At 61.7% G+C, this 27729-nt stretch overlaps 1 protein-coding gene across 1 annotated transcript in view; it reads left to right on the forward strand.

The window, feature by feature from the left end:
* Window positions 1–27729, forward strand: part of MYO1G (myosin IG) — a 67607-nt gene that overhangs the window by 24378 nt on the left and 15500 nt on the right. Inside the window, exons 14-22 of the mRNA XM_074946473.1 lie at window positions 1774–1848; window positions 2828–2960; window positions 7822–7988; window positions 8189–8396; window positions 10735–10958; window positions 11382–11526; window positions 15091–15195; window positions 15703–15816; window positions 17595–17749. Of these exons, the coding sequence (XP_074802574.1) occupies window positions 1774–1848; window positions 2828–2960; window positions 7822–7988; window positions 8189–8396; window positions 10735–10958; window positions 11382–11526; window positions 15091–15195; window positions 15703–15816; window positions 17595–17749 (1326 nt within the window). The remainder of the gene's footprint in view (window positions 1–1773; window positions 1849–2827; window positions 2961–7821; window positions 7989–8188; window positions 8397–10734; window positions 10959–11381; window positions 11527–15090; window positions 15196–15702; window positions 15817–17594; window positions 17750–27729) is intronic.

Here is a 27729-nt window from a genome sequence, read left to right on the forward strand (position 1 = left end):
TTTGCAGGTGCAGAGAACAGGACCCCTCAGCTGGGTCCATTTTGGGGGGGCAGTGAGCCAGACAACCACGTCTGCCCTTCACTCCATGTCATAGCCAGCCCCAAACTAAAACTCCCTCCAGCCCCTCCTCCTCTGGGCTTTCCCAGGCCAGGAGGTCACCTGATTCCTTTGTTCTCCAACCCTTTAGCTCTCACCTTGCAGGGGGGAAGGCCCAGGCCATCAGTTGCCAGGAAACAGGGTGTCGGCCATTCTCTGTGTCCAGGCCCCTGCACACACCTGCCCTCTGGGGCTCTGCAATGATCATGCACCCTTATCCCACCACCTAGATACTTAAGAACTGCATAGGGGAAACTGAGGCACCCCCACACTATTCAGAGGAAACATTAAGAACAGTCCCACTTCTGGGCAGATCCCAAATGCCTCCCGTCACTGATCCCAGGGGCCCTCACAGTCCAGCCTCCTCCTAGCCCGGACCAGACGTCTCTCGGGGGGAGGGGTGCCCGGGTGGACTCCAACTCAGAGCCTAGAAGGGGAGATGAGTGTGCGAGGAGCCGGCTGGGGCGCAGGAGCCTCCTGACGCAGGCACATGGGGGAGGCTGCCCCCACGGCCCCTTGCGGCACTGCATTGCCGTTCACAAGGAGAGCCGCCTCCTCAGGGCTGCTTGCTCAGAGATTTCAAGGCTCATTGTTAGCTGGGCAGGGGGGAGGCCTGCGCCCTGTGTCAGGGGATCTTGAGTCAGGCAGAGGAGTCAAGCCCACAGCTTTGGTACGGGGAGCAAGCACAGGACCCGGGCCATGTGCGCTTGGCTCCCTGGGGGTGGGAACGCAGGGCTGGGCAGGAGCGGGCGTAGCTGGCTGTGCACCTGGGGGGAGTGCATCTCCCTAGGGGCCGTGCTTGAGCACACGCATATGTGTGATTGCACATTGGTGGTGTGCGTGTGGGCACGAGTGTCTCCCTGAGGGGGTTGTGCATGTGCACACGTGTGTGCGCGATTGCACATCGGGGGGGATCTGGGAGGAGTGTGTGTGTATGTGTGTTTGTACGTGGGTGAGTGTGTGTGCGTGCGTGTTTGCAGTGGGAGGGTAAAGGAGAGGAGGGTCTCAGGGGAATCCCTCGGCCATTGAGGGGTGTCAGTCCCATCACATCACCCTCTCTCCAGCCCCGTCCAGCTCTTCCCCGGAGCTCTGACTCTGCGTGGGCAAAGGCAATCAGCAATCGTTCACGCATGGCCCCGGGTTGCTGGAACCTGCTCGGTCGGGGGGAGGGAACGGCTTCCAGGACGCTGGGGTTCTCTCTGACTCTTTGCAGACCTCCCACGGGGACGTTAGCTTCCGTGTGGGCAGCTCGAGTCAGCCACCTCTCTAGGGTGAGGGCAGCCTCCTCCCCATCCCCCAGGGTGTGTGTGGGGGGAGGCTGCAGTGTGGACCAAGGGGGTTATGGGTGCATGCTCAGAACACCAAGTGTGGCAGGATGCAAAACCGGATGCTCCCTGCATGATCAGGTGACCCAGGTGCCACCGTTTCAAAATGTGCCTGTGAGGACACTGCTCCTTTAAGCCTTAAAGGTGCCACAATAATTTTTAGTGGGAAAACCCCCATGGTGTGATAACCACCAGCCCCTTCCTCCCCTCCCCGTGTCTGCCCTAGCAGAATCCCAGCTGCAGCCCATCCCGGGCTGAGGGGTCCGAGTGGAGGGACAGCACCCGCCTCCCCATAGCACAGGGGAGCAGCTGGGGTTGGAGGTGACCGTGCCCCCGTTGCTCTGAATTGCAGGTACTCGGTGGAGGGGTTTATCGACAAGAACAAGGACACCCTCTTCCAAGATTTCAAGCGGCTGATGTACAACAGGTGAGGGCTCCAGAGGCCTGCTGCATGCCCAGGGGGCTGAACCTCACCGGGCACATGGGGCTGGCCTCCGAGCCTCAGCTCTGGGGAGGGAGCGAGAGCCGCAGCAGGAGAGATTCTGCAGGATCAGGGGGTCTGGTGCTGCAGAAGGGGCTCAGCCTGGCTGCCCTGAGACATGCCTCCCCTGTCGAGCCACAGAGCAGGTACGGTGCAGGCAGCTGCCCCCACCAGGGTGTCACGGCCATGACCTAGCGGGGACCTCGGTCTCGAGGCCAGTTAGCCCTCAGGCTCCCTGCCGAGGCTCCCAACGAGAGGGCTAACTGTGAGGATGGGCACCGGAGCCAGGAACAGCCCTGACTCGTCTCCTGCAGGCCGCCCATTGGCAAGCAGCGGGCCAGCTTTGACCAGCGGGAGGGGCTCTGAGTCCTGTTCCCCTGACTGAACCCAGGAGGCAGAGAGGAGCAATAGTGGGCTGGGAGCTCCTGGAGCCGGAACAGCCTGGGGGCAGTTGGGACAGGATCCAAACCCTGGCTGGGTTCCCTCGCCGTTGATAGCCGCACGTGGGAGGCCAATTTTGCACAGGGCAACAGCAGCCTTATGGAGCTTCCTAACTCCTGGGCAGCGCTGCACCTTCCTCTATGCCAGCGGGTGGCGCCCTTCCTTTAAACGAACCAGCTCAGTGGCTCTACCTGGGGAGCCTTGGATCAGGATCTGGGCCCTGTGGCCCGTTTCCATCTCAGGGTCCTGCTCCCCCTGTGTCTCTCCCGGCACCAGGGACCCCTGCTCTGGGTCCAGGCAATGGCCCAGGAGGCTGGAAGGAATATGGGGGACGGGAGGGGAGCTCCCCACAAAAGTCTTCTGCCTGCAGTAACTCCGTGGACGGCAGAGACGAACGGGGCCCATGCTCTCCCCTCACCCTGGTGTCCCCGTCCCTGACTGTCGGCTTCCCGGCCCCTCATGCCCCTTGACGATCTCTCCCCAGCACGGACCCTGTCCTGAGGGACATGTGGCCAGAGGGCGAGGTCAGCATCACCGAGGTGACCAAGCGCCCCCTGACGGCTGCCACCCTCTTCAAGAACTCCATGGTGGCGCTGGTGGAGAACCTGGCCTCCAAGGTAACCCCCCCACCCCACCCGGCTCCTCCTTGGTCATCTGCTTCACCAGGGCCCTCTGGCTGCTGCTGGCAGTGAGAAGGGCTGGCCAGAGGTCCCACAGTGTCCAATGAGACTGAACAATAGGGTACCCCACCTGCAAGGGGGTTCCCCCCCCACGGCCTTCCTGGGCTGCCTCCTCCCACCTCCTGCCGTACACCCACAGGAGATGCTCCTTGGCCTCTAGCCGCCTCCTGTGTCTGGACTGGGAGCCTGGAAGGACCTTCCCAGGGGAGTCGGGGTGCTCGGCTCCTGGGGCCAGTGTCATGCGGCAAGCAGGGCCCTATACAGTCACAGAGCTTGCCTAGGTCCATGGTGGCCACTGGCTGCATGTAGGGATGGGAGATTGGCAAAGGTGGGATACCCCGAGATAGGTCTGGGCCCGGGGCCTCCCCCTGGTTCCAGGCTGGATTCTGTGTCCCTTAGCAGGCAGAGCCAAGCCCAGGCAGGCTGAGGTTCAGGATCCGGCCTCTCCCAGATCTCAGGGAGTTCTGAACGGCCGTTCGGAGGGGAAGGCTCCGGCTCTCAGGCCAGAACCTGGATCCAGGCTTGGCATTTGGGGTTATGCTCTAACAGTGCCCCTGCACCTCCCTTCCCAAACATGTCTGCCACCTGGGCGCTTCCTGGAGCGCCCTGTCCCCGAAGGGCCCAAATCCCAGGAGAGGGGCAGGCCTCCTGGCATTTCCAGCCCCACACGCCTAGGCTGCTCCTAGTGCACCTCCGAGGCCCCGCTCCTCGGCCGTCCTGCACTGACCCCTCCAGTCACAGAGCCGCCACCCCGTGGCCCCCTCCCTGCCCAGCTTCTCTAAGCCACCCCCCACGGGTGGCAGCATGGCTGGCCGGCAGGACACCCAGCCATACATCTCCCACCCGCTCTGCTCCCCGGCAGCCTGTGAGCTTGCTTGGTGGCTGGGCGCTGTGGTGATTGGGCAGGGGCGAGACAGCTGGCTGGTTCCCCCCATCCTTCTGCCCTCGTCCCCGTGTGACGGTGGGAGAGCCCCGGAGGGATGAGGTCTGGTAGCATGCCATGCTTGCTCCTGCCAGAGGGGGAGCTGTTGAGTGCCACGAGGGCCTCCCTTCCCAGGAACCAGGTCCTCTACCTGCCTCTGCCCTCTGAGGCTGCTCCCTTCCCTCCCCGGATTGGCCCGCTGCTCCTGTGGGTCATTTGATTGGCTAACTGATGAGTAGCTCCACCCGGGCTTCTTAAAGGGCCAGCTCCTAAGAGGGCACTGTTAGTCCCTGGAGTGTAGCCACCTGTGGGTTTGATTCCTGCAGGTCAACCAGGTCTGAGTGTGAATCCTGGCTCACTCAGCAGCTGAGGGCCCCTGAGAGGACCCGGACAGAGGCTGCCTGCTGGTTCTTAGCCAAAGCCAAGTGGCAGATTGGCCAGTGTAGCCAATTCTGAACAGCAGCATCCCCCAGCCCTGACCTGGTCCTGCCCTCCACCGACCCGCTGCCCCGGCCACAGCCTGCACACGCTCCATTCAATTAGCTGTTTCCTTTGGTTGTTTCACCGCAAGGATAAAGAACTGATTTAAAGGGGAGCGCGTGTGTCTGGCTGAGTGGAGACACGCGGGGACCCCAGCTGCCTTGGCAACGGGCAGCAGTGAATAATACCCATGAATCATTTGGCATTTGCTCCCATTTCTGATCGGGAACCTGCTCCCAGAAGCTGCAGCAGCTAAAATTAGCCCTCGGTAGGAAGAGAAGTAGTGAGAGGCGGGGGAGGGAGCCAAGGAGAGAGTTGGGGGCGGGGAGCCCAGATGTGTGTCGCTGGACCAGACAGACGTGCACGTGGATCCAGCCTGGCGCGGAGCCACCCAGACAGACATGGGCAGAGGCATGCAGAGAGAGGCACATGCCTGGATGCATCCCCAGCCAGACACGGCCAGGCAAGCGGAGATGTGTGCACAGACATGACATGTAGACACGTGGCCACCCAGCCATACCTGCATGGATCCACGCAGACTTAGAGCGAGAGACACACATGGAGGTGTATACGTGCGATCGATGCACACAGAGACGCGCACTATCCATGTACGCACACTAAAGCAGACCCACACATGCATGGAGACACCCCCAGCTAGCCGGCACTTGTTTGGCTGCTGGGCTGGCCGTGGGGATGGGACTCGGCTCGGGCTTGTGGCACAGGTGTTGGAGGAGGGCTGGGCTGAGCCTGGCACTGGAGAACACAAGCCCTGGGCGGTGCTGGGTTGACTGTTCCTCACTCCCCGCTTCTCTAGCTGCTCATTAGCTCTGCCTGGGCATGTGCTGCTGATGCTGTCACTGGCAAGCTGATGTCTCAGCCAAATTTAGCTCCTGTGTGAGCTGCAGCGAGGCTCAGAGCCGTGATTATGTCTCCTGGATCGACCCAGCTGGAGCGGAGGAGCTGCCTGTCCCTGTCCCATGGCTGCAGCACTTCTCCCATCCATCGGGCCAGAAGGAAACACTGTCCTGGCTGATATTGTAACAGCATGTTGCACTGTGCTGCACACTGTAACCCATGAGAGCACCATGGGGACAGCTGTGAAGTGGCACCCCTGCTCCCACAACACAGCCCCTACCATCTGAGCTACAGGAGAATCCCTTCCAGCAGTGTGGGGCTTATGACACACAGCTGAGCAGTTCTGATCTGTCTAGCAGAGGGCAGTGGTGACACACACACCGGCCAGCCGCGTACAGCACAGCCTGCCCCAAGACGATGCCCCCACCGCCCTGCCCAGGGAGCTCCCATGGGGCGTTCGGAGCAGGTTGGCACTGTGCATTCAGGGCAGGACCGGAACGGTGGGGTGGGCAGGGCTCGCAGGAGCTCACAGTGCCCTCAGCTGGCCCCTCTTCTCCCTGCAGCAGCACCCCGAAAGGCTAGGGGAGACACTCTCCTCTGGCCCTGACTGCCCTTGGGACGGGGGTGTTGTCCCTCACGGGCACTCGTCCTCTCCAGATCTCTCTTGGCACCACCTGGCTGCTTTGAGAGTGGGGGGCTGCCCTTCAGTTGGGGAACACAGGTGAGGCACTGCCTGCGGCTTCCCTGGGACTGCCCCCGGCTGCCCACGGCCAGGTTCATGAGTTTCCTCTGGTTGCCCCCTCCCCCTCGGTGAGTTCTGTACTATGCTCATGGGGAGCTGAGTGGGGCTGGGGCTGTGACAGTCCCCGGGGCCTGGATCCACGGGGTCGGGGCTACACCCCCAGCTTTGGAGCGGTGTCTAGGAGGAACCCTTCAGTGTGCCGCACCCCGGGGCTCTCGCTCTTCCGCCAGGGTTGGTCACGTGCCCTCAGCCCCTTCGAGCCTGAACCTCTGGGCCTCCAGCACCCCCATGAGCTCTGCTCAGTGAGTCCAGCCAAGCTGAACTGAGGGAGACCTGCCCACTCTGCAGGGGCTAACACGCCTGGCCAAGCGTGGGCAGTGCCGTTCACACGGCGCTGTCAGAACGGGCACTGGTTGCCTGGCATGCAGCCTAGCAACAACCCTTAGCTCAGCCCAGAGAGCTGCAGGTTAAAGCCTAGACCAGTCTGGTCAGCCCAGTGCTGAGCCCCGGCTCTGTCTCCATCTGCCCGCCATGGTCAGCTCCCAGGTGAGATCCCCGAGGCCTTCCAGCTCACACCTTCCCAGGCCTTGTTCTCCAGCTTCCCTGTGGAGAGGTGGGGAAATCCCCCTCCCCCTGGGTCCTTGGTCACCAGGCCTCAGTGGCCCGGTGATTGGCTTTGCCGTCTTTTTCTCGGATTCTCCGTCGGTCAGCCTTGGCCAGTCGTTTTTAACGCCCCAGCCCGGCTCAGACAGCTGGGTGACGGTCATACCTCTATCTGCCAGCCTGTCCTGAGAGCACACAGTCCCTTCTGCCCACTAGGTAACCGCGCAAGCTATAGGGGAAACTGAGGCACGCAGTGGCATCATAAAAATATTACAGAAAATTCCCATTTCATCCCTTTTCCCTGCTCACACATGGCCCGGGCATGCCAAGGGGACGGGGATGGACCATGCTGAGGGGGCGGGGATGGGCCAGGCCTGGCTGGTTCTCTTATTGGAGCCAAACTGCAGCCTCAGCAGTGATTAGTTGTTTCTCTGAAATTACCCGGCTGCCCAGACCCCAGATAGATGCTGCCTGCCCTGTGCCCCTGTGAAGAGACATGTGGGGGTGTGGGGGGGTGAGCGTCACCGCCCCCTGCTGGATAGTGTGTGTGCTGCGGCCCACGATTGGCCCTGGGCTTGGTGGTGTGGCCGGCAGAGCCCAGGCCGGGCGCTCTCTGTGGAGCTGCAGTGCCATTGGGCTCACCCTGTCGCTCCCCTTGGAGGGGCACGTTTCCCCTCTGGGGCGGCAAGACTCACACCCAGGCCCCAAGCGCACCCTGCCGCTGTCCCAGCCCTGCGGGGCTTCCGCCTGCACCTCCACTTCCCAGCGCCTGGCGGGCCCCAAGTCCAGCCCCCTGCCCCGCTCCTTGGCTGGCTCTGGGCAGCCAGCCCCGTCAGCGCCCCTTGGTTCACCCTGCAGCGGGGGGATCCCCTGGGGCCGCCCTGCCTTTCCCAGGCTTCTCGTGGGTGGGTCTCTGGAGACAGAGGCCTCGAGGGGCACCCGCTCATTCCCAAAGCAGGTGACCCCTCCTCTCCCCTCCCGCCAGCCCTGGGGTCCTTCCCCACTGGTCCCCACATACGACCTGGCCTGGCACCGTTCCCCCCGCTCCCTGCCCAGCCACCCTGGGGGCTCCTCCCGACACCCCCTGCACTGGCATCCCCTCTCAAGAGCCTCAGCCCCCTGCCCCAGAGCGACGGTCCCAGCAGCCGCTCGAGGGCCCCTCCCACGGTTTCAGTGACACCCCCCCCTCCCCCCAGGAGCCGTACTACGTGCGTTGCATCAAGCCCAACGACCAGAAGTCGCCGCTGCTCTTCGACGCCGAGCGCTGCCGCCACCAGGTGGAGTATCTGGGCCTGCTGGAGAACGTGCGGGTCCGGCGGGCCGGCTTCGCCTACCGGCAGCCCTACAGCCGCTTCCTGCTCAGGTACCTGCCCCCGCTGGCCCGCCCGCCCCGCCCTGTCCCCACCCCGCTGGCCCGCCTGCCCTGGCCTGCCCCCACTGGCCCGCACCTCCCCTTCCCGCTCCGTCCTGACCCCGGTCCCCACCATGGGTCAGAGCTGCCCCTTCCCCGGAGGCCAGCCCGGCTGCTCTCCGTGCTCAGGACCTTGCTGTCTCAATGCTCAGGTATAAGATGACCTGCGAGTACACGTGGCCCAACCACCTCATGTCCACGGACCAGGAGGCCACGCAGGCCCTCATCGACCAGCACGGCTTCCAGGATGACGTGGCCTATGGCCACACCAAGCTCTTCATCCGCATGCCCCAGACCCTCTTCTGCCTGGAGCAGGAGCGGACCCAGCTCATCCCCATCATCGTGCTCCTGCTGCAGAAGGTGAGGGGGTGCTGGAGGGGTGCTGCTGAGCTGCTCTACCCGCCCCCCCCAGGCAAAGAGAAGTGATCCCCTCCATGTGTGTGAGGGAGTTAGAGCAGGGGGAGCTGGGAGCCAGGACTCCTGGGTTCTATTCCCGGCTCTGGGAGGGGAGTGGGGGCTAGGGGTTAGAGCAGGGGGTCTGGGAGGCAGGACTCCTGGGTTCTACCCCCTGCTCTGGGAGGGGAGTGGGGTCTAGGGATTAGATCTGTGGTGGGGGGACTGTGAGACAAGATTCCTGGGTTCTGTTCCTGGCTATGCTGCTGACTCACTGTGTGACGGCGGGCCGGGCACTCCCCCACTCCCTGCCTCAGTTTCCCATCTATGAAATGAGGCGATGACCCTTCCTGACTCGACAGGGGCAGGGCGAGGATAAATGCCATGCTCTCTGCGTGAGGCTCCCACGTGAGCGACTGTTCTTTTCTGTCTGTACAAGGCTTCGAGATCCTCACACGGACAGCGCTAGAGAAGGACCAAGTATCACGGCCATTCCCAGCACCCACGCTGTAGGATGGGGTGTGGCGGCATCAGCCGGGGCACGGGTCCCAGGGTGGTGGTGCCCCCACCTGCCTGCTGGGTGGCCTCTGTGAGCCGAGTCTGTAGAGGCATGTCCGTGTCCTGAGCCCCACCCGCACAGCTGGTACCAAGAGCAGCAAACTCAGCAGGGAGGCCAGTGCCAGACTGACCCATGGAGAAGAGGCCCCTCCAGGTTGGGCCACGTGTGCTCAGGAGCCGGGGACGTCCGTCCCCAGAGCTGCCCCCCAGGGGCTTTGCTGTGTGGGTGGGGTGAGCTGCGGTCTGATCCCTCCCATGTCCCGGTGCCACAGACCCTGCTCTGGCAATGGCTTTGCCTGGCACCTGGGAATGGCCCCTCCTCACTCCTGTGGGGACTGTGCTGGGTCAGGAGGACGTCAGGGTCCAACAGCTGCTGTGGTGTCAGAGCAGATTAGCCTGCCCGGCTGTCACCACACTCAGCGCAGCCTGGCAGCAGCCTCTCGGCACATGTGAGAGCGAGTGGGGCACCGGGATCTTCTGATCCCAGCCACCCATCGGGCGCTGAACCGCTGGGAAGGAGTCAGGACATGGGCACAGGGGGAGGGCAGGGAAGGGCAGGCACTGCCCGTGATCTGGCAGGTACCTAATGGAGCTGGGTTGCTGGCAGGCGAGGTCAGATGAAGGGGCGCAGTGCTGAGGTTGGGCCCCAGGTGCTCGCTGTGCCCTGCGGGTCCAGTCCCCGACTGTGCTTGCCCCGCTCCACGCCCCCTAACCTCCTTGCCTGCCCTGGAGCTGCTGCTCCGCGGGGGCCAGCCCCCGACCCCGTTACTATCTACAGACATGGCACCATTAGCAGATTTCCCACCAGCCGACGAAGTGTCTGGCTGGGGAGCTGCTTGGTCATATCAGGAGCATCCCAGTTACGGGCTGATGGTGAGCGCCCGCCCCAGAGTCCTCAGGGCCCGAGTGCCAGCATCTGCAGCACTGCCCGGTCCCCCGGGGTGAAGGGGAGTGGGGCTTGGCAGGGAATCCCCGGCACCCCAGAAAGTCTATGTGTCTCTGGGTGGCTGCTGGAGAATTGGATGGGAAACCGGAATTTCCGCCCTGCCCCAAATCCCGATTTCTCAGCGTTTGTCCCCAAACTTTTGTACAATGAAAAATCCCAGAACATTTCAATTGGGAAACATCAAAGTTTGTTTTTTTTTTATCAACACCAGCCTGTGTCCACCTGGGCCCCCGCAGCGCCCCCAGACCCCTGTCCTCCCTTATAGACCATGCCTCTGCCCGGACTACATCTCCCATGATGCAGCACAGCCTCTCCCCGTGACTGAGCCACCTGTGGTTCTGATAGTAGAAGGTTTGGTTCAAAACTCTTCAGCCAGCCCAGGCTGGGCTCCCAGGCCCTAGAGCCATTGTGCTATGGGCTGCCTTTTTCCTGCCGTCATTCCCTCTGCGTTTCATGTCAATGCCAACAGCTCCTTCACTTCCTGCCCTAAACGGTTGTGCGATATTGCCACATGCGAAACAGCTGCTGCTTCCCACCCCAGAGGTGGCTGCCCTTTGGTGGTGGGTGGAGGGGTCCCCATGTGCCTGGTTTGTAAAGGGCTCTGGAATCCTCCTGCGGCAGAGAGAGGAGACGTGGTGTGGGGCTGGAGATGGCCCCATGGTTTGTGTGGCTCTGAATGCAAGAGTCACTGGCCGTGGGGTTTTCTGCTGATGGCCGCAGGGCACTGGGTGTGGGGTCCTGGGGGCTGGCATGTGGGGCCTTGCCAGCAGAGCTGTGACTGGGTATGTGTGTCTGTCCCAGGCGTGGCGGGGGGCCCTGGCCCGGCGGCGCTGCCGGTACCTGCGTGCCATCTACACCATCATGGGTTACTACAAGCGGCTCAAGGTGAAGACATACCTGCTGGAGCTGGTGCACCGCTTCCAGGCAGTGCGCAGCATGGCCGACTACGGCAAGAGCGTGGAGTGGCCCGACCCACCGGCGGTGCTGGCGCAGTTCCAGGAGAACAGCAAGCTGCTCTTCCGCAGGTAACGCCGGGGGGTGGCACCCTGGACGCACGCCCTGCTCCCCCTGGGCCCCTCGCTGACGAGGCTAGAATCAGCCACAGTGCAGCCTGGCAACCGTCCCCCGCCACCCCAGCTCAGCCCATGCCCCTCCTCCTGACCCACAGCCCCCTGGCTACCCCAGCCGCGCACCCCCACAGCTCGGCCTGTGCCCAGCTGACTGGTAGGCAGTGATTGCTTCATCCCCACAGGATATGCCCAGTGGCAGCCGGGCACGATGCTTTACGATAAGCCGAGGAGAGCAAATGCAGGCCCCCGGCTCGCAGCCTGCCCGGGGGGGATGCTGTGCGTGAGGCTGCCCCCTAGAGGCCAGGGCGCTGCGCTCAGGGGTGGGCCAGGAGCCTAGCAGGGCAGCCGGGATCCCTGAGCCCCCTCCCCTCGCTGCAGGTGGCGAGCCAGGCAGATCGTGAAGAACATCCCTCCCTCGGACATGGCGCAGATCCAGGCCAAGGTGGCGGGCATGGAAGTGCTGCAGGGCTTGCGCAAAGACTGGGGTTGCCAGAGGAACTGGGGCCGGGATTACCTGTCGTCGGTGAGTCTTTGGCCCGGGGAGCTGCTGGGCCAGTGACGCTGGCAGAGTGGGCTTGGGATGGGAGGCAGGTGGGGAATTGGCGTGGCCTTGGTGATCCAGCAGGGGGCGCTGCTCTCTTGGAAGGGGGCAGGGCATCCTCCTGCTCCCATGCTGTGAAAGCAGCACTGGGGGAGGTGGGTGCTGTGCTCGGGGGGCTTCCCAGCTGGGTGAGGGGCGGGGGAGGCAGCTGCCCGCCCAAGCATCTGCTCTCGACGCCCACAGGTGCTTTCTGCTGCCAGGCTCCAGTTGCCATAGCGACAGGCTCTCGTTACAGCCCCGTTTCTCTCTTTGTTTCTCCCGGGCTGGTCCCCTGTGTCCCTCCTCCTCTGGGCTCTCCTGGCTCTGCCCCCTCGCCCCTCCCATGCCCAGGCTGAGAAGGAATGGCTGGGGGTCCCTCGGCTCGCGCAAGCCAAGCAGTGTGTGACCCCAGGAGCGGTGCCAGTGACTGCGTTCCTCTCTGTGAGTCCGTACCCCTGTACAGTGCAGGGGGCGCGGGGCCGCCTGCAGGCAGTGCCCATCTGTCACTGAGGAGCCTGGGCGCTCCTGTAACTATCAGGGGTCCCAGCCAGATTCCAGTTCTGAGGTACGTTCTGGCGTCCATTGTGGCTTCAGCTGGATGCAACGTTTTCTTTGATTTTTTTTTTTTTTGGGCCACGTTGCTGCGGGATGTTAAACGGCAGCTGCGTCCCACCCCAGAAGTGGCCGCATTTTTGTGCTACTCCATCTCCATTCCCCTTCAGCCCACTGTGTGGTGCGGCTCCCTTCTGCCTAGTGCCAGGCTGAGTGCCAGTGTGCAAGTCCTTCTCTTTGCCTCCCCGGTTGGTACTGCCAGGGTGACTCTGAGCTCCAGTGTCTCTCAGTCACCGAGTTGTGGGCAGAGTGTGTGAGGGGGGTTCACCCGCCCCCCACTTGTCTGGATCTGGAAACAAACCTCCCCATCCCTCCTCGGTAGGGTCATGTGCCAGGCTAGTTGGCAACTAGGCTGCGGTGGGGTGACAGGTCTCCCCTGGGGATCAGGGTCATCCCTTCAATTATGCCAACCTGGACCAAGAGCTGCCCACCACCACACTGCCCACGCTGGGCATTGACTGGCCTCTTGTTCTCCTCTGGCTCAGCAGCCTGCCAGGAGCAGGTGCCTCCTTGCTACACTGAGCGGCCTTTTGCTGCCTACTTCCTGCGCTGGCAGCTGTTCCCTGGGCTGCGGCTCAGCTCCCCAGAGGGGCCCCAGTGTTCCTCTCCCCCGGGAGGATCCAAGCCAGCATGTTTCCGGGGAACTCAATTGGGGAGGGGGGTCTGGCTGTGTTTGTGTGTGGCCAGAGACCTACACTAGCTGGCTGTCTGTTCATCTGGGGGGGATGTCTGCACAGGTGAGCTTTGGGCAGGCATTGTGTATGCCTGTGTGTATGTGTGTGTGTGTGTCTGTGTGAGTGAGAGCAGGAGTTCTGTGTCTGCCTGTGTGCATGCGCCGGGCATCTGTCTGTGCGTGTGTGTGTCTCTGTGCGTGTAGCATGTGGCTCCGTGGGAGCGTGCTGGGCATGTTCTGGGTGTGTCTGTGCACATGTGCGCCGCTCGTGTCCGGGGGTGCACGGGGCGGGGAGTTGGGGCTGTGCCTGGCTCTCCAAGTCCCGCACTCTGAGTGCTGCGTCTCCCTGAACAGTGGGCATCCACATCTCCAGATGCACCTGCCTTTCGCCAGGAATGGGAGGTTGTCTCCAGCAGCTCTCGCTCGGGCCCTCGGAGAGGCTAGATTGTTCCTCTCCAGCCGACAAAGCCCCACGCTGCTGCCGGCTGAAAGCATTGGCTGTACGGGACCCTGCCCATGGGGGCTGAATTAACCCCACAGCTGGCCCGGCCATGGCCACATGGCACTTGCTGGTCAAACAGGGCCTGTGTGGTGGAAATCTTCCGGCCCCGCCAGTGAATTCACCCCGGCAGGGCTCTGAACACTGGGACGGTCCCCACAAGGAGGCACAAGGCAGCGGAGCAGACACCCTGCACACCCCTTCCGGTCATTTCATGCCAGGAGAGGAGTGTGTGTGAGTTTGATTTGGGCCTGATTCTGATCTCACGCTGTCTGCTTCGCCGTCCCTCCCGATTTACACTGCTGTGGCTAGCAGCAGGATCAGGCCCTTGTGTCTGAGCCGAGAGTAAACGCCTCTGCGGGTGGCTGCTGCTGTTTATGGTTTCGTGCTAGTTTGCCATAGGACTGGATCATAACAGCTCTTCAGCTGGGCCCGTCAATCCAAAGTGCTCCACAAATTCGGTGCACATCGCTGGAATGCAGCCACCGTAATAACACGCAGCTGCGAAATTTAGGTCAGGCCGTGAAGGATCCTGTATCCACTGGGGCCTTTAGGAATGAGTTGGAGGAGAGGAAGCCAAGGAAGCTGGCTGTTAAATGTGTCGGTGGGCTCTGAGGCAAAGGGAGTAGCCAGGCCCACAGACTGGATGCATAGCCTGGCTCTGCATACAGAGCTGCACCTGCTGAGCTAACACGTTCACTTAAGGTGTAATCAGCCTGTGGAACTCACTGCCACATGATGACACCGACATCAAGAACTGAGCAAGATTCCAAAAGGCTGTTTATCTGGCTAACAGGACTATCCAGAGTGACCATTGTTAATGCTAACACACTCCTGCTTCGGGGCTCAAACCAACCTCTTGTGTTTAGTGATCAGGGTGAGACCTACTGTGGGGAGCACATCTGCTCCTGTGGGTTCCGACACCTTCCCCTCCAGAGCACCTAGCGCTGGCCCCTAGGAGAGCCAGCAGGCCGGACTAGACTGTCCTCGGCCTGACCCAGTTTCTAGGCTCCCAGGGTGGATACCGGCACTTGGATTTAAACCTGTTTGGCTTTAGTGAGCTCACAAGTGCCAGCTAACCCGACAAAACCGGCTCCAAACCAGAATGGGAGCAAGGCATGGGGGCCTTCTCATCCCAGCTGCCCATTGGGCATGGAGAGTGAACACATGGGGTGGGGGCACCAGTTTAACTCAGAGGGCTTGTAAAGCACGGCACGGAGCCAGGGCCATCCAGGGGCCTGTCAGGCTGGGGGAGAGGAGTGAGCTCAGGGTTGGGGAGGCATCAAGGCCGTGGGAGTAGGCAGTAAGACCCTGGGCCCGGAGGGTGCTACCACGGGGCAACAGATCCCAGCTGGGCATGGGTGGGCAAAGGGCTGGAGACTGAGTGGGCCTGCTGTGGGATTTTCTCCTCCCTACGGGTATCACTTCAGTGCTGACAAACAGGGAAGAGCATCAGCAGCTGACTCCTCGCCCCCCCGCGCGGGTCTCCCAGTCGAGTGCCGAGCAGCTCCTGCCCTGCTTAGCTCCAGGGAGCCGCCGAGTGCGCAGCACGCGGTGCTACCGGCATGGTCGCGCTCAAGCTAGCGAAAGCCCCGTCCTGCTCCGTGCCGAATCAGCCTGCCTCCCGCACAGGGAGCTCTGCCTCCCCCTCGGCACGGGGAGATCCCCCTGCAGCCCCTCTCTGCCTGACGGAGCCTCTCCCCGGTTCTGTTCCGCTCTCCAGGTGGCTGAAAACCCTGTCATGGCCGCCCAGTTCGCCAGGAGGGTGCAGGCCCTGAAGGACAAAGTGCACTTTGGCTCGGTGCTGTTCTCCTGCCATGTCCGCAAGGTGAGGAGCCTGGTGCAGCAGGGCCCCTGGGGGCTGGGGCCCCCTCCCTCCTGCCATGGCCCTGCACCGTGTGCTGGACACTGCCTGCCTCAGCCTCTCCAGCCTGGGGAGACCCCCTCTCCGCTGGCTCGGAGAATGGCAGGATCCAGCAGGAGTTCTGGGCCCACCTGCAGTCCATAGTGCTGATGGGCCGTTTCCCCCCACACACACACACCCGGGGACCCCATTCTGCCGGGTCCTTAGCACCCTTGTTTCTCCAAGCAGCCAGGGGTGAGGAAGGTTTGGGATCGGGCGTCTGTGAGAGTGGAGCACTGAGTGGCTGCTCCTGGGAGGGTAGAAGGGAGCCCCGCTCCCCAGCAGGGTTGGGGCACATGGGAGCGGGCAGGGAGCTGGGGACCCCTGGGCAAAGCCCTGCCTGCAGGCTGGCCTGGCTGCCTGCCTCTTACTCAGGGCCCTGGCTGTGTTTCTCCCCCAACTCCAGGTAACTTTGTCTCCCCTGCCATGCAGATCAACCGCTTTAACAAGAGCAGGGACCGGGCCATTCTCATCACGGACCAGCACCTCTACAAGCTGGAGCCCAGGAAGGAGTACAAGGTGATGCGGACCCTGCCTCTGAGCATGGTGAGTGCCCCATGAGCTGGGCCAGGGGCTGCCGTAACCCTCAGGGACTGGCCCGGTGCAAGGGGCTGCTCTGACAGCAAGGCCCCTGTCTGCAGATTGGGGACAGCAGGGCAACGGTCCCTGATACAGCCCACAGCTGTGCCCTGCCGGGACCCCTGCCGGGCTGAGAGGGGAGCTGAGCCTCCATGACCCACTCAGTCCTGGGGCTCTCTGCCAAGGCTGCCGGCCAGGGACCAGGGAGTGTCTCACAGGCGTGGACACTTGAATGTGGAAACAAGAACAATGGGATCTTTAGGTCAGTCATGCAAGGGAGAAGACAGCAGTAGCAGGGGGTGCCCATGGGATCTCCCCCCCAAGGAAGGCATGGATCACGCTGGGAGAGCATGGGGTCTTATACCAGCACACAGCTCCTGGGGCGGCTTGAGCCCTCCCATCTCCTCTGGTGGATCATCAGCAGGCTGGGTACCACGGCCAGCAGCCCTGATCGAAGCCAAGTGGGCAGAGCAGAGATGGAGAAGACCAGGCTCAGCTGCTCTGTCCCCCTTCCAGTGCTGGCTGGGGGCAGTAGTGGGATTTCTTGAGAGACTCCTGAACCCCAGTGCAGACAAGCAGGGTGGTTAGGGGCAGCGTTGCTGGAAGTTGATCCCGAAGCAGCTGGAAAATGTCCTTTCATGGGGAAAACCAAGACCTGGGTAATGAGGCAGAATCCCAAATGCCCTTCCCAAGATATTCAGCACAGCATCTCTGAAGGTCCTTTTCTTCAGAGTCTATGTCCCGCCTGGCTGCGATCCCATAACACCCCGGCGCTCTTCTAAGGAGCGCTGAATGAAGCAGCAAGCTGAGATGCAGTGACTTGCCCACAGAACCAGGAACTAAACCCAGGACTCCCAATGCCTCATCCTCTGCTCTAACCATTAGCTGCTGCTCCTTCCTGCAGCCCCCTCTGTGGTGTTACAGTGAATAGCACTGAGGGGCAGAGGGCACCATGCTACTACAGCATTAAACCTGGACAGGACGCAGCAGCAACAGCGTCACCACCCCAAACGGTCAAAAATCACGAGACAGACCTCAAACACCTGCCTTGCTCTGCAGCTTGGGGCATGGGTCGCTTGGCAGGATCATCTAGGCATCGCTCACCAAATCAATTCCCTGCCGTCGCAGGGACCTCAGCCCCTCCTCTTCTCTGCATAATCACATGACTCCGGGAGCTGGAGATTTGTAGAAACACCAGGTACCGCAAAGTTAATGATAAAGGCACAAGAGCTGGCAATGCCGGGGCAGGGAATAGTCCTGAACTTGCAGGGAGACTGGTTAGATCGCCTGGGCCTTTTCTATCCTTAACTCCTGTGCCCTGGAGGAAATTCCCCTCTCCGTGGTGCTCCGGGAAAGCAGCTGGTGCCGCGCAGGGGGCAGATCTGAGGGGAGATGCCTAGTCTCTGGGCATGATGGACCCCTTGGTGCATGGCAGAGAGGAACATGTGATCTGGCGGGGATGACATCACCTGGACCCCGCCACGTCTCCTCCCGTCAGCCAATCAGAATACAGAATCATCTCCGTGCTGAACAAACACTAGCCAATTTGCCATCTCATTGGCTGATGTGGCGTCTGGTTGTGGGTGGGCTTAGAAAATGAAAGACCAATAGCAATAGACCATAGACGCTCAGCTACCACCCTGCCTTTTGCCCCCTGGTGGCCATGTGGGGAATCGCACCCTGCCCCCTGCCTCAGCGAGGGGGCCTGGCGTGTCACTAACCCGGAGTGTGTTTGTGCTGTACAGGTGACGGGGGTGAGCGTGACCAGCTGCCAAGACCAGCTGGTGGTGTTTCACACCCAGACCCACGACGACCTGGTCATCTGCTTCCATAAGATGCAGCCAGAAGAGGACAACCGAGTTGGGGAGCTGGTGGGGGTGCTGGTGAACCACTTCAAAACGTGAGTGATGGCATTGGTGCAAGACACAAGAAGGGACGGGGCAAGGGGTCCGGGCACAGCTGGGTCTTGGGGTGGATGGGAAAACCATGGTGGTGCTTGGTGTTCTTCCCTGGGAGTCAGACATGAACCCAAGGCTTTGGCATGGTGCTGAGGAAGGTGCTGTCCTGCAGATCGGCTGTAAAGTGCGACCTTGACTGTTTGCGACCATTACAGATCTTGTGGTGTTTTAGGGCTCTGTCCCCCACAGTCCAGCCAAATAATTACATTTCCCTTGAAGTATCATCTGAATGCTATAGTCCAGATTTTCTCTCCTAAACTCCAGTGTAGCTGTTGCTGTGTGCAGTTGAGCAGCTGCTGTGTTCCACCCCAGAGGTGGCAGCATTTCAGCGCTGAGTGGAGTGGCATGACTCCAGTTTTGGGGCATAGCCCTTGCAGAGGATAACGGCAGCTAGGGCAGGGGTTAGTACTTGGCTCAGCCCTGAAGAAGCCTGCAGTTGATGGCAGCTTCCCTTGGAAGAAGGAACTGATCAGCCTGAGCCTCTTCCCGAGCACTAAGGGCCTGCACGAGACAGTGGTGGGTCAGGGGGGCTGTTCCTGTGGCATCTTTCTTGATGGGCTGGGTGACAGGAGCTCTGGCCCCACTGGCCCGTTCAGACTCTGGCTCCCCAGACAAAGGCCACCAGACAACTATCAACTGGTCACTGTCACTAGGCGGCTCGAGGTGACCGGCTGTGGCTAGTGGATCTGAGCCATGCCTGCGAATTATCCGGCCATGGTGGCTCAGCGGTTAAGGTGTTGGGCTTGAAATCCACCAGGGCTCCCCCTCACCATGCGTTCAAACCCTGCTCCCAGTGGGTTGGGCCTGTATTATAAAGGCTGTCAGAGGAGAGGATCCCAACAGTCCCTTCTGGCTTTGTAGTCTACGACCCGCTCTCAGACACCGGCGGCTCCTGGGATGGATTCAACCCCACAAACAAGAGTCGAAAGGCTCCAGGGCCCATTACCACCCATACAAGAGGGAGTGTGTCTGCACTGGCAGGGAGAGGAGCCTGTGCCAATCTGGAGTAGCTGCATTGGCAGGGATCCTGGGCATTGATCCTGGGCAGTGGAGAGCTGAGGATGCTGCTGGCACTGGTTCCTGGCTGGGGGCAGGTGGGGGGCGTGCAGGCTGAGGGGGAACCAGCCGTGCTGCCGGGAAGGCTCATTCACAGCCTGATCTCCTGATCAGGCATTGTGCCAAGGCACGCGGGCCCATTGCAGCCTCCGGCTGTCACGACAGCAAGCCTGAAGGCCGGGGCGCCTGCCCACAAGCTCCCATCTGGGGTGGGGGGTTGGGCTGGATTAGAGAGTTCTTCCTGACCCTGCTGCTCCCCCTGCCACTGTGATGCAAAGCAGGTGTGGGAGCTGGCTGGGAGGGGGCTGAGCCCGGATCCGGGGGCATGAAGCCAGCTCCAGAGCTCCCAGGCTCGGCAGGTTACAGCCAGGGGTGCTAGCGAGCCTTCGCCAAGGCTGCGGGCTGCTCCCCTCCCTGGCCTCCAGGGAACACAAGGGCCCGAGCATGGAGAGTGGGGTCTCCACAAGCGGGTGCGTTCGTGTGGCCATGCCGCAGAGCGGCTGGGTGAGGGTGTGCACCGGGGCGGGGACAGAACAGAAGCCATGTGTGGGCGGGGGAGGGCAGGGGTGTGTAGGTATGTACGTGCCTGGGGGGGGTCGTGAGAGGGAGCTCGCCCCCTTTGTGTGGCACACCCCCAGCTGAGCTGAGTGAGGAGCCCAGGGGCAGGCAGGGGCTTTGCCCAGTACTGGCAGGGCAACGTTCTGTGCCCGGTGCCACGGACAGGGGCTTTGTGTCGCTGCAAAACAGGTCGGTAGCGTGCGTGGGGGCCGGGCCGTGGGGCGGAAGCGGGAGAGGGCGCAGCGTGTGCAGGTGAGGGCAGCACGGTGCCCGCTGCAGGGCGAGCCTGGTGGACAGGGCACTGCTGACCCCCGCAGGCTGGCTCTGCGCCGGCAGTCCCTGCGGAGCAGCAGGTGCCAGATGGATGTCTGTCTGCCGGAGCCCCTGAAGGATTGACCGAGGGAGGAGAGAGGGATCTGGGGCGAGCCGGCGCCATCTGCTCTCGGCAGCTGCTGGCACAGGTCTGCCCAGACGCAGGGAAGAAAAGAGCTGGGGGTGGGGGGGAGAGGGGGCTGTGCGCTGGCCCCCCCTCTCCCTGGAGCACTGTCACAAAGTGGATTGTAGGGCATTACCGCCCCACACATGGGCCCCCAGATGGTAACGCCCCTCCCAGGGTGGGGCCCTCTTAAAGGGCCAGCGACCGCCCTTTGCGGGGAGATAGACACAGACGGGTCAGAATGACGGATGCTGTCGGACTCGCACGGACGCAGACAGACTGACATAGTGTGAGCAGGGCAGATCCCCAGCCCGCCCCTGCCCCACTCCCAGAGCACCCAGCCGCTCCCTCTCCCTCCCCGGCTCGGGTGGTGCAGGTTGGGACAGACGTGTGCCCAGGATTGGGCTGCCCCGCCCCACCGGAACTCAGCTCTTGCCCATCGCACCCCCCCTTACACGCCCTGTAACCCAGAGACCTTCCTGGAGCAGTTGGCCCAGGAGCCAGTGGCTTTTCTGGTCCCTTGGTGTGAGTGCCACTGCAGGCCCAGTTGGCCCCGTCCAGAGCGATGTGGCATGGCAGGGGAGGGCACCACACACTGGAGAGCGGGCGTGAGTCTGCCCCCACGGCAGGGCTGGGAGAAGGGGAAAGTTCCCCACACGTGCATGTGTACACAGATATACACACACACACGTACACGCACGCACACGCACGCACACAGCTCACTGGCAGCTCCCAGTGAGCCGAGCTGTCATTGGGTGGGTGAAGAGCTCAGCCGGTAACATGCTGGCGGAGATCCAGGGGACCCCCGGCCTGGTTTCTGTGCTGGAACTGGTGGGGCCTTCACCCGGGAGCTGGCCTCCGGGCAGGGATCTGTCAGCTCCCTGGGGCGCTGGGGCCTTGGGGAAGGGCAGGCAGGGCTGGGCAGAGCTGGGGGTTCCTCCTGGGAAGCCTTGTGCTCTTGGATCAGCTGGTGGCTGAGGAGCTGGCCGTGGTGCTGAAGGGTGGCAGCAGGGAATTGTAGCTGCCTTGGCACAGACTTGTCCCGGGTGTGCCCCATTAGAGCCAGCAGGTCGATGTGGTCCAGAGGGACCAGCAGCAGGGCATAGAAATGTCGCACTGGCCCCGGCTAGCCCATGTGTGTGGGGTCCACGGCTGGACTATTCCCTACAGCCCCGCTCTGTCGAAGGTGCTTCCACCCCTTTGGAGAGCCCATTCCCCAGGCTGAGGTCTCCCTCCCTGGCTTACCTCCTCTTCAGTCTGAAGTGCCTCTCTCACTCCCCCCTTGCCCCTCCCTGCATGATCCCCCTCCTGCCTGGGGCTTTACAGGATGGATGGACAGACGGAGGGATGGATGACAGGGCACCAGGCTTGGAGTTGGGACCATAGACTTGGCCAAGTCACTTAATTTACAGACCTCCATTCCCTCCCTCTTTGTGAACGGCTTTGAGATCCCGAGAAGAAAGGGACTGTGTACGTTCTTACCATGACTGTGCCTGGCTAGCAGTGGGAGGGTCGCCCCTGAACGAAGCATCCTTCCTCCTAATCCCAGTTTGGGGGGAGAATGGCTAAATATTTGCCTTGTCTCCCAAGAAAACGGGATGCTCTGAAGACTGCAGGGGCTAAACCACCCCCTGCCAGTGTGGGGTGAGTGTAGGACTGGGAGCCGGGGTTCTCTGGCTTCTGTCCCCAGCTCTGACACCGATTCTCCTCTGTAGCTTTGGACCAGCCATTTTAATTGCTTGGTGCCTCAGTTTCTCCATCTGTGAAATGGGAATGTAGCTAGTTGCTGTTTATAGCATCACCATAGGAGGGGCCTGTTAGACCCTCCAGGCCATGCCCAGGAGTCCAGTGCAGGACTGTGCCCTACAGGACACTCTAGGGTTACGGGTCCCAGGGTTATTTTTCCCTCCAGTCCCTTCCACAGTCTGAGCAATCTCAGGCCATGTGCCCAGTGGATTTTAGCCACTGGTGCCAGCCCCTAGGGAAGGCACTATGCACACTGGTGTAGCTAACCCCAGAGTGGCACTAGTGCAAGTCACACGGGGCATGTGTTCATCGTGTCGACACGAGGGGTTTTCACCAGAGCAGCTACACCACCAGCTTCGGGCCCAGCCCAGCCAAGGCCTCAGGGTTGGCAGAATGTGAAGCATCGTTGGTGATCTCTGCTCCCGGGCAGGGAACTCTCATTCTACCACAGCCCCTGCCTGGCTGCATGTGTGTGTGGGGGTTAGGAAATAACTGTCCAACTGGACTGACATTGCACTAGGCTCCCCATAGACTGGGGAGGTGGGGTGCAGAGCCAGATCTTTCCCCAGGCCCCAGTATTCCCCTTCCCCCACCCCGAGAAGGTGGCTGCCCCTTTAAGAGTCCCCACAGCTGCTCCGCTCCTGGCTCTCATTTGCATTTCAGTCCTGGCTCTCTCTTTTGTCCTGTCTTAATAGCTACCTAGCAGCCTTCCCTGCTCAATGCAACGGGCTGATCCTGCCCCACGCTCATGTCCTCATGTCGTCTTAACCCAGCGACAGCTGCTGCTCCATTCACTGCCCCTCCCCCCACCCCCCACCCCCCGAGACACGGGCACACACAGAATTGCCATGTGTCCCATAATAATCCTCACCGTCGGTATCCGAGTGTCCCACTGTCTCCCATCTCTTTGGATCCCCACTGCAGCTCCTGCTGGAGTTCGCTCCCTCCGCAAGGGCTCCCTCCGTGATGGGCATAATTAGTAATGCCCTGCTCAGATCTCAAAGCGCTGCTCAAAAATGTCATTAAACCCATTTTGCAGGTGAGGAAATTGAGGCACAGAGGGGCTGTGACTTGTCCAGGGTCATCCAGTAGGCCAGCGGCCGAACCAGGGTTTGACCACAGGTCTCCTAAATCCCAGCCCCATGCTCCAGCCACTACGCCACACTCCTTTAGGCCTTCAGGTCTGATGGCAGAACAAGGCCCCTCCAAGCTTGGCATGACTATTGGGCTGGAAGTTAAAGCTCCCATGGCCCTTTTATTCTGAGTGTTGGAGATAGTGTCAGGACTCCTGGGTTCTCTTCCTGGCCCTGCCACTGACTTGCTGTCTGAAATGAGCACCGTGCTACTAGCCACCCCATTGACTAGCCACAAGACAAACTCACATGCCCTCTACCATGCAGGCGGAGGAAAGCCCTGGCCCTTTGCAGCTGAGTTGGGGTTTGCCCCAGTGCCCTTGGCTCAAAGTGCCCGCTCCCAGCTGTCGTGCAGCATGCTCTATTGCTTGCTTGTCATCCTCCACCCCAGAGGTGGCTGCATTTCAGCCTCGTATACCCGTCTGTAAAGCGCCCTGGGATGAAAGGGGCTATGGAGACACAAGCTACTACTCTTACTCTGTTTGTAACTGGTTTCCCTCCCCCACTGCCCCTCACCCAACCCCCTGGTCCCTAGGTGCTCACAGGAGGACAGCCCCAGCAGGGTCCATCACCCGCTCTCCTCTCTGGATGTCTGGGAGACGGAGCACAGGGAATTCGCACCTCCCAGCTCCACCAGATTTATAGCTGGGGAGTGCTTGAGCCCTGAGCATCCTCAGCCGGTTTTATTCCAACCCCGAGCCGAGACATTTAGCCATAAACAACATGCTGGGCTTCCAGGCCTGCTGGCTCCCAGAGCACTGCAGGGCCCAAGCCAGCCAGTCCCCTGCAGCTGCACTAGAGCCTGCCAGTTTGCTGGGGGCCTGGACCAGATGTGCCAGCACCCCAGAGGTTTGCAGAGGGAAGCAAACTCCGGTGTGATGGCAGGGCGCCCGGCTGGGGTGGGGGAACTGCGGCCTTCTGTCACTGCGGGGAACCCTGCAAAGCTAGATGGGTCAGAGAAACAGCCCCTTCCAGAGTGCTCTCACCCGTCTCCATGCGTCTCCCCACACGCTCTGTGACTAGCACTAGCCCGCTGTAGGTGTCTGCCCCAGGCCGGGCTCCCCTGATCCGCACCCCACAGCAGTGCCAACTCGGGCTGGTCCCAGGCCAGGTCGCCATTACAGACGCCAGCAACCCCGCCGTAAGGCCAAGGCAGGGTCCCCTTGCTGAGATGATTTTGGCCTGGTGGCTGGGAGTCCGTGTGGCTGCTGCCTGAAATGATGAGCAGCTTGCTCTGAGGAGCTCACTAACCGACCTGCAAACCCCGGCACGCTTTCCCTGGTGCTGCCGGTGTCACAAGCCTCCGTCCGGCCCTCAGGCGGCAGAGCGTGCTCGCTGCTGTCCTGGCTGGCTGGAGAACTCACGCGGCGCATTCCTCTAGCTCGGGGGTTCTCAAACTTCGCTGCACCGCAACCCCCTTCTGACAACAAAGTTATTGCATGACCCTGGTGGGGGTGGGCAGGGCCCGAGCCCCGCTGCCCCCAGCGAGGGGAGAGGGGGCCGCAGCCCGAGCCCCGCCACCTCGGGTAGGGGTGGAGTTGGGGCTTCACCTTCAGCCCTGGGTGCCCGTAAGTCTAATGCTGGGCCTAGCGACCCCATTCAAATGGGGTCATGACCCACTTCGGAGTCCCGACCCACAGTCTGAGAAACGCAGCTCCTCCCATCCGAAGAATGCAGAGCACTGTATGGCCCCCCCCAGCTAAGCCTCAGTGCACCTCTGTGAGGGCAGGTCTCAGGCTCCCCTTTGAGCAGATGGGGAAACTGAGGCAGGGAGCAGCCAAGTGGCTTGCCCAAAGCTCCAGATCACGTTGATAGCAGAGTTGGGAACAGAACCCAGGGCCCTGCATCCCAGTCCACTGGCTCCCCGTATCTGGCCCTTACCAGCCATCACCTCCCGGCCACACACTCTCTGCTCTGCGTGGTGCAGCCCCCACGTGCTGGAGATGTTCCACAGCAAGGCAGGTATTTCCCAGAGGCCAGAGGCCACAGGGATCGCTTGCTCACCCAGCACTGCACCCCAGCCCCATGTTGGCCTTGGGGTCTCCTGGGAGGCCCGAGCCCAGGATTCTCAACCTGGGGTCGTGAACATGTTTCAGGTTTCCCACCACGGTGAATGCGGGAGCCTGGTACAGAAATGGCTGAGAAGCACTTTGGGTGCTCGGTGCATTGGGGCTCAGCGGCTTTGCACCCCGCGGGGCAGGGAAGAGGAACCTGTCAGAGCAGAATGCGGCTGCAGCGAGATCCAGCCGGGTGGGCCAGGCTGGCACCCTGCACACTCAGCAGAAGGAGCCTAGCTGGTGTCCCACTTTGCAGATGGCTCTGAGCCCAGAGATGGTTGCTAGGTAACTGCAGGAAAGCTCATTAACAGCTGAGACTAACTAATGAGCTGGGGAAGAAAAAAGCAGGGAGAGCGGGAAGGTGTCAAGGTGAGAGGAGAGGGGAGAACGCCACGGGCGGCACTGCCAGCTTGGCCCAGTTTGCAGCCCAGCGCCGGAGCCGCTCTCCCAGCTTGGCGCTGTCACTCGCGGGGTGCAGGGAAACGCCACTGGGGACGCAGGAGTAAAGAGGCTTCAGAGGCCATCGTGATGGGCACAGCCAGACTGCCCGGGCGAGCCAGAGGCTCAGGGCGGAGTCAGGCAGGTCCCAGCCCAGGTTGGCATCACAGAGGGCAGTAGCTTTGCTGGCAACCTGGCAGCAAGGCCAAGGGCTCACCCAGGAAGCCTGTGCTCCCCTCTCACCTGGTCATGGCGTGCACCCCTCCAGGGGTCGCTGGCTGCAGAGGTGGGGGCTGGTGCCATCAGCACTGGCTGGGAAGAGCCCTGAGAAGCCCCGAGCCTGTCTCCTGCTGGGATGCTGCCAGCTGCAAGGCAGGGGCAGGGGAGCAGGCAGACAAGGTGTGAGGCACAGGCTGGCTGTTGCAGGGACCGTGTTTCTGTGGCAACTTGGCAGAGCCGGGCATTGCGCCTGCTGCCACTGCACCCCTCCTCTGCCATGGGCCCCGGCGTCGGTTCTGGGGCCCGCTCCAGGTCCCACCGCCGGGAGCTTTCAAGGGCAGCGGGATCAGACCTGGCTCTGACCTGTGATGGTATCAGCGTGGAGCTCTGGGAACAGGGGGCCCCCACGGCTGGGGGTGGCAGGGAGCCTTCCCTGAGGCTGTGAGTGACCAAGGTGTGGCGCTGGGGACCTGGCTCCTTGGCCTCCTTGCATCCAGCTCCAGCCAGTGCTGCACCAAGAGGCTGGAAGGGATTCAGAGAAATGCAACGAACCCACTCAAGGGACCGAGCTAGATGGGCCAAACCCATGGCAGGTGTAATCCAGAGTTCACCAGGGCTGGTGGTGCAGCAGGAGGAAATGATGCTCATTCCTAAGGAGGGAGGGGAAGTGGCTTGATCCAGTGGGGTAGATCGGGGGAACCGGCGGGAGCCACATTCACGCTGAATCAGGCCAGGCCCTGGCGGTCCTGCATTGCCCTCAGGAGACGGTCTGGGTGGACGTACCTGGGGTGTTTGGCTGTCTGGTGCAGACGTGTCCCAGACAGGCTCCCGTCTGTGCCCATTGCGAGCCCTGCCACCTGGCCAGGCCTCCATCCATCGCGGCGGCGGTCTAGGAGTGCCACCTGCAGCGCCGCGGCTCTTGGCTGAGCGGTTGCAGGGTGACAGCGGCACGGGCCTTGATGCCAAGTGCAGCGATGCTGACGCAGTCTGTTCCTGTTCCTGGCCCCGTCCCCGGTCGCTGCTGGGTGGCCGCTTTTGATTTCCACACTTGGCTGAGTGCCGATAGCCTTCTTGGCAGGAGATGCAGCACCTCCAGTGGTGGAGATTTCCATCACCTCGTCCTGCCTCTGGCAGGGCCAGAACTTCATACCTCTGAGGGAGTTTCTGCCTAACCCCAGCCAGTTAGTGCTTGGCTTGCCCTGAAGCAGGAGGGTCAATATCCCTTGTAATCAGTCTCATTGACTTGTGAATGCTCTTATTACCCATATAAACGGCCAGCCCTTGTATGGGTGCTGCTACATTCTTGGCCTGGAAGGTGCCTTGTGGCAGAGAGTTCCGTAGGACAATGGTGGGTACACAGGGCAGCGTCTGGACAGTACAAAGCGCTATGGAAACAGGATCAGTGACCCCCGGAGGGATCCAGTGAGCCACCCTGTTAGCTGGACTGGGACCCTGCTTATAGCCGCCGAGTAACTTCTGTGGACTCATTGTGGAAGGCGCAGCTCCCGAACTCAGCCAGGCGCGAGAGAGGTGGGCATGGCCTAGAGGGCTCTGCGGTAGAGAGTGGGGGGTCCTGCTGGGAACGGCCAGGCGTGGGGGCAAAGCTCAGGGAGAGATGGTTCTGACCCCTACAAAGGGGCTATGTCTGACTCTGGCTGGCTTCCTCATGTCAGGGAAAGAAAGGCGATGGGAGACCATACGATGCATAGGAGTCTGCCGGAGGCATTTTGCAGCTATGCCACCATGTGACGCTGTCGCATGAGAACCCTAAGGGCAGTATGCTGCGATCCCATGGGGAGAATGCCCCCCACCCCAGTGATTCTTTCCCATAGGCCTTGGAGCTGTAAGGTGACCAGCCCATCATGGGTCCCCCATTGCTGAAGGGTGGTATACCTGCAGGCCAGACATCTGGCCTGCCTCTGGGCTCGTTCCCCTGTGCCTGCGGATTGGTGCCATGGGTGGGGTTCAGGATCTCGGCTCTGATGCCAATCTCTCTGCTAGACATTGATACCTCGGTGGGGATTGGAGCTCAGAGCTTGTGCCCAGGGCCCACTTCCTCAGTGGGAGGTCAGCACCTGGGGCCTGTCCCACCAGTGGAGACCAGTTTCTCTTCTTTGCCTGGAGCCAGGTCCCCATCCCCTTTTCCAGACCATGTCCTCGGCCCCAGGCCCAGCCTGGTCCAGTCTCTGTGGCAATTGCCCTGCGTCTCTCGGCTCCGGCGAGTGGGGTTCGGACATGGCAACAGGGGCCAGGCATCTGTGCAGAGCCGGCTGGCTGCT

Source organism: Natator depressus, chromosome 2 (genome assembly GCF_965152275.1).
Source record: "Natator depressus isolate rNatDep1 chromosome 2, rNatDep2.hap1, whole genome shotgun sequence".
Lineage (NCBI taxonomy): Eukaryota > Metazoa > Chordata > Testudines > Cheloniidae > Natator > Natator depressus.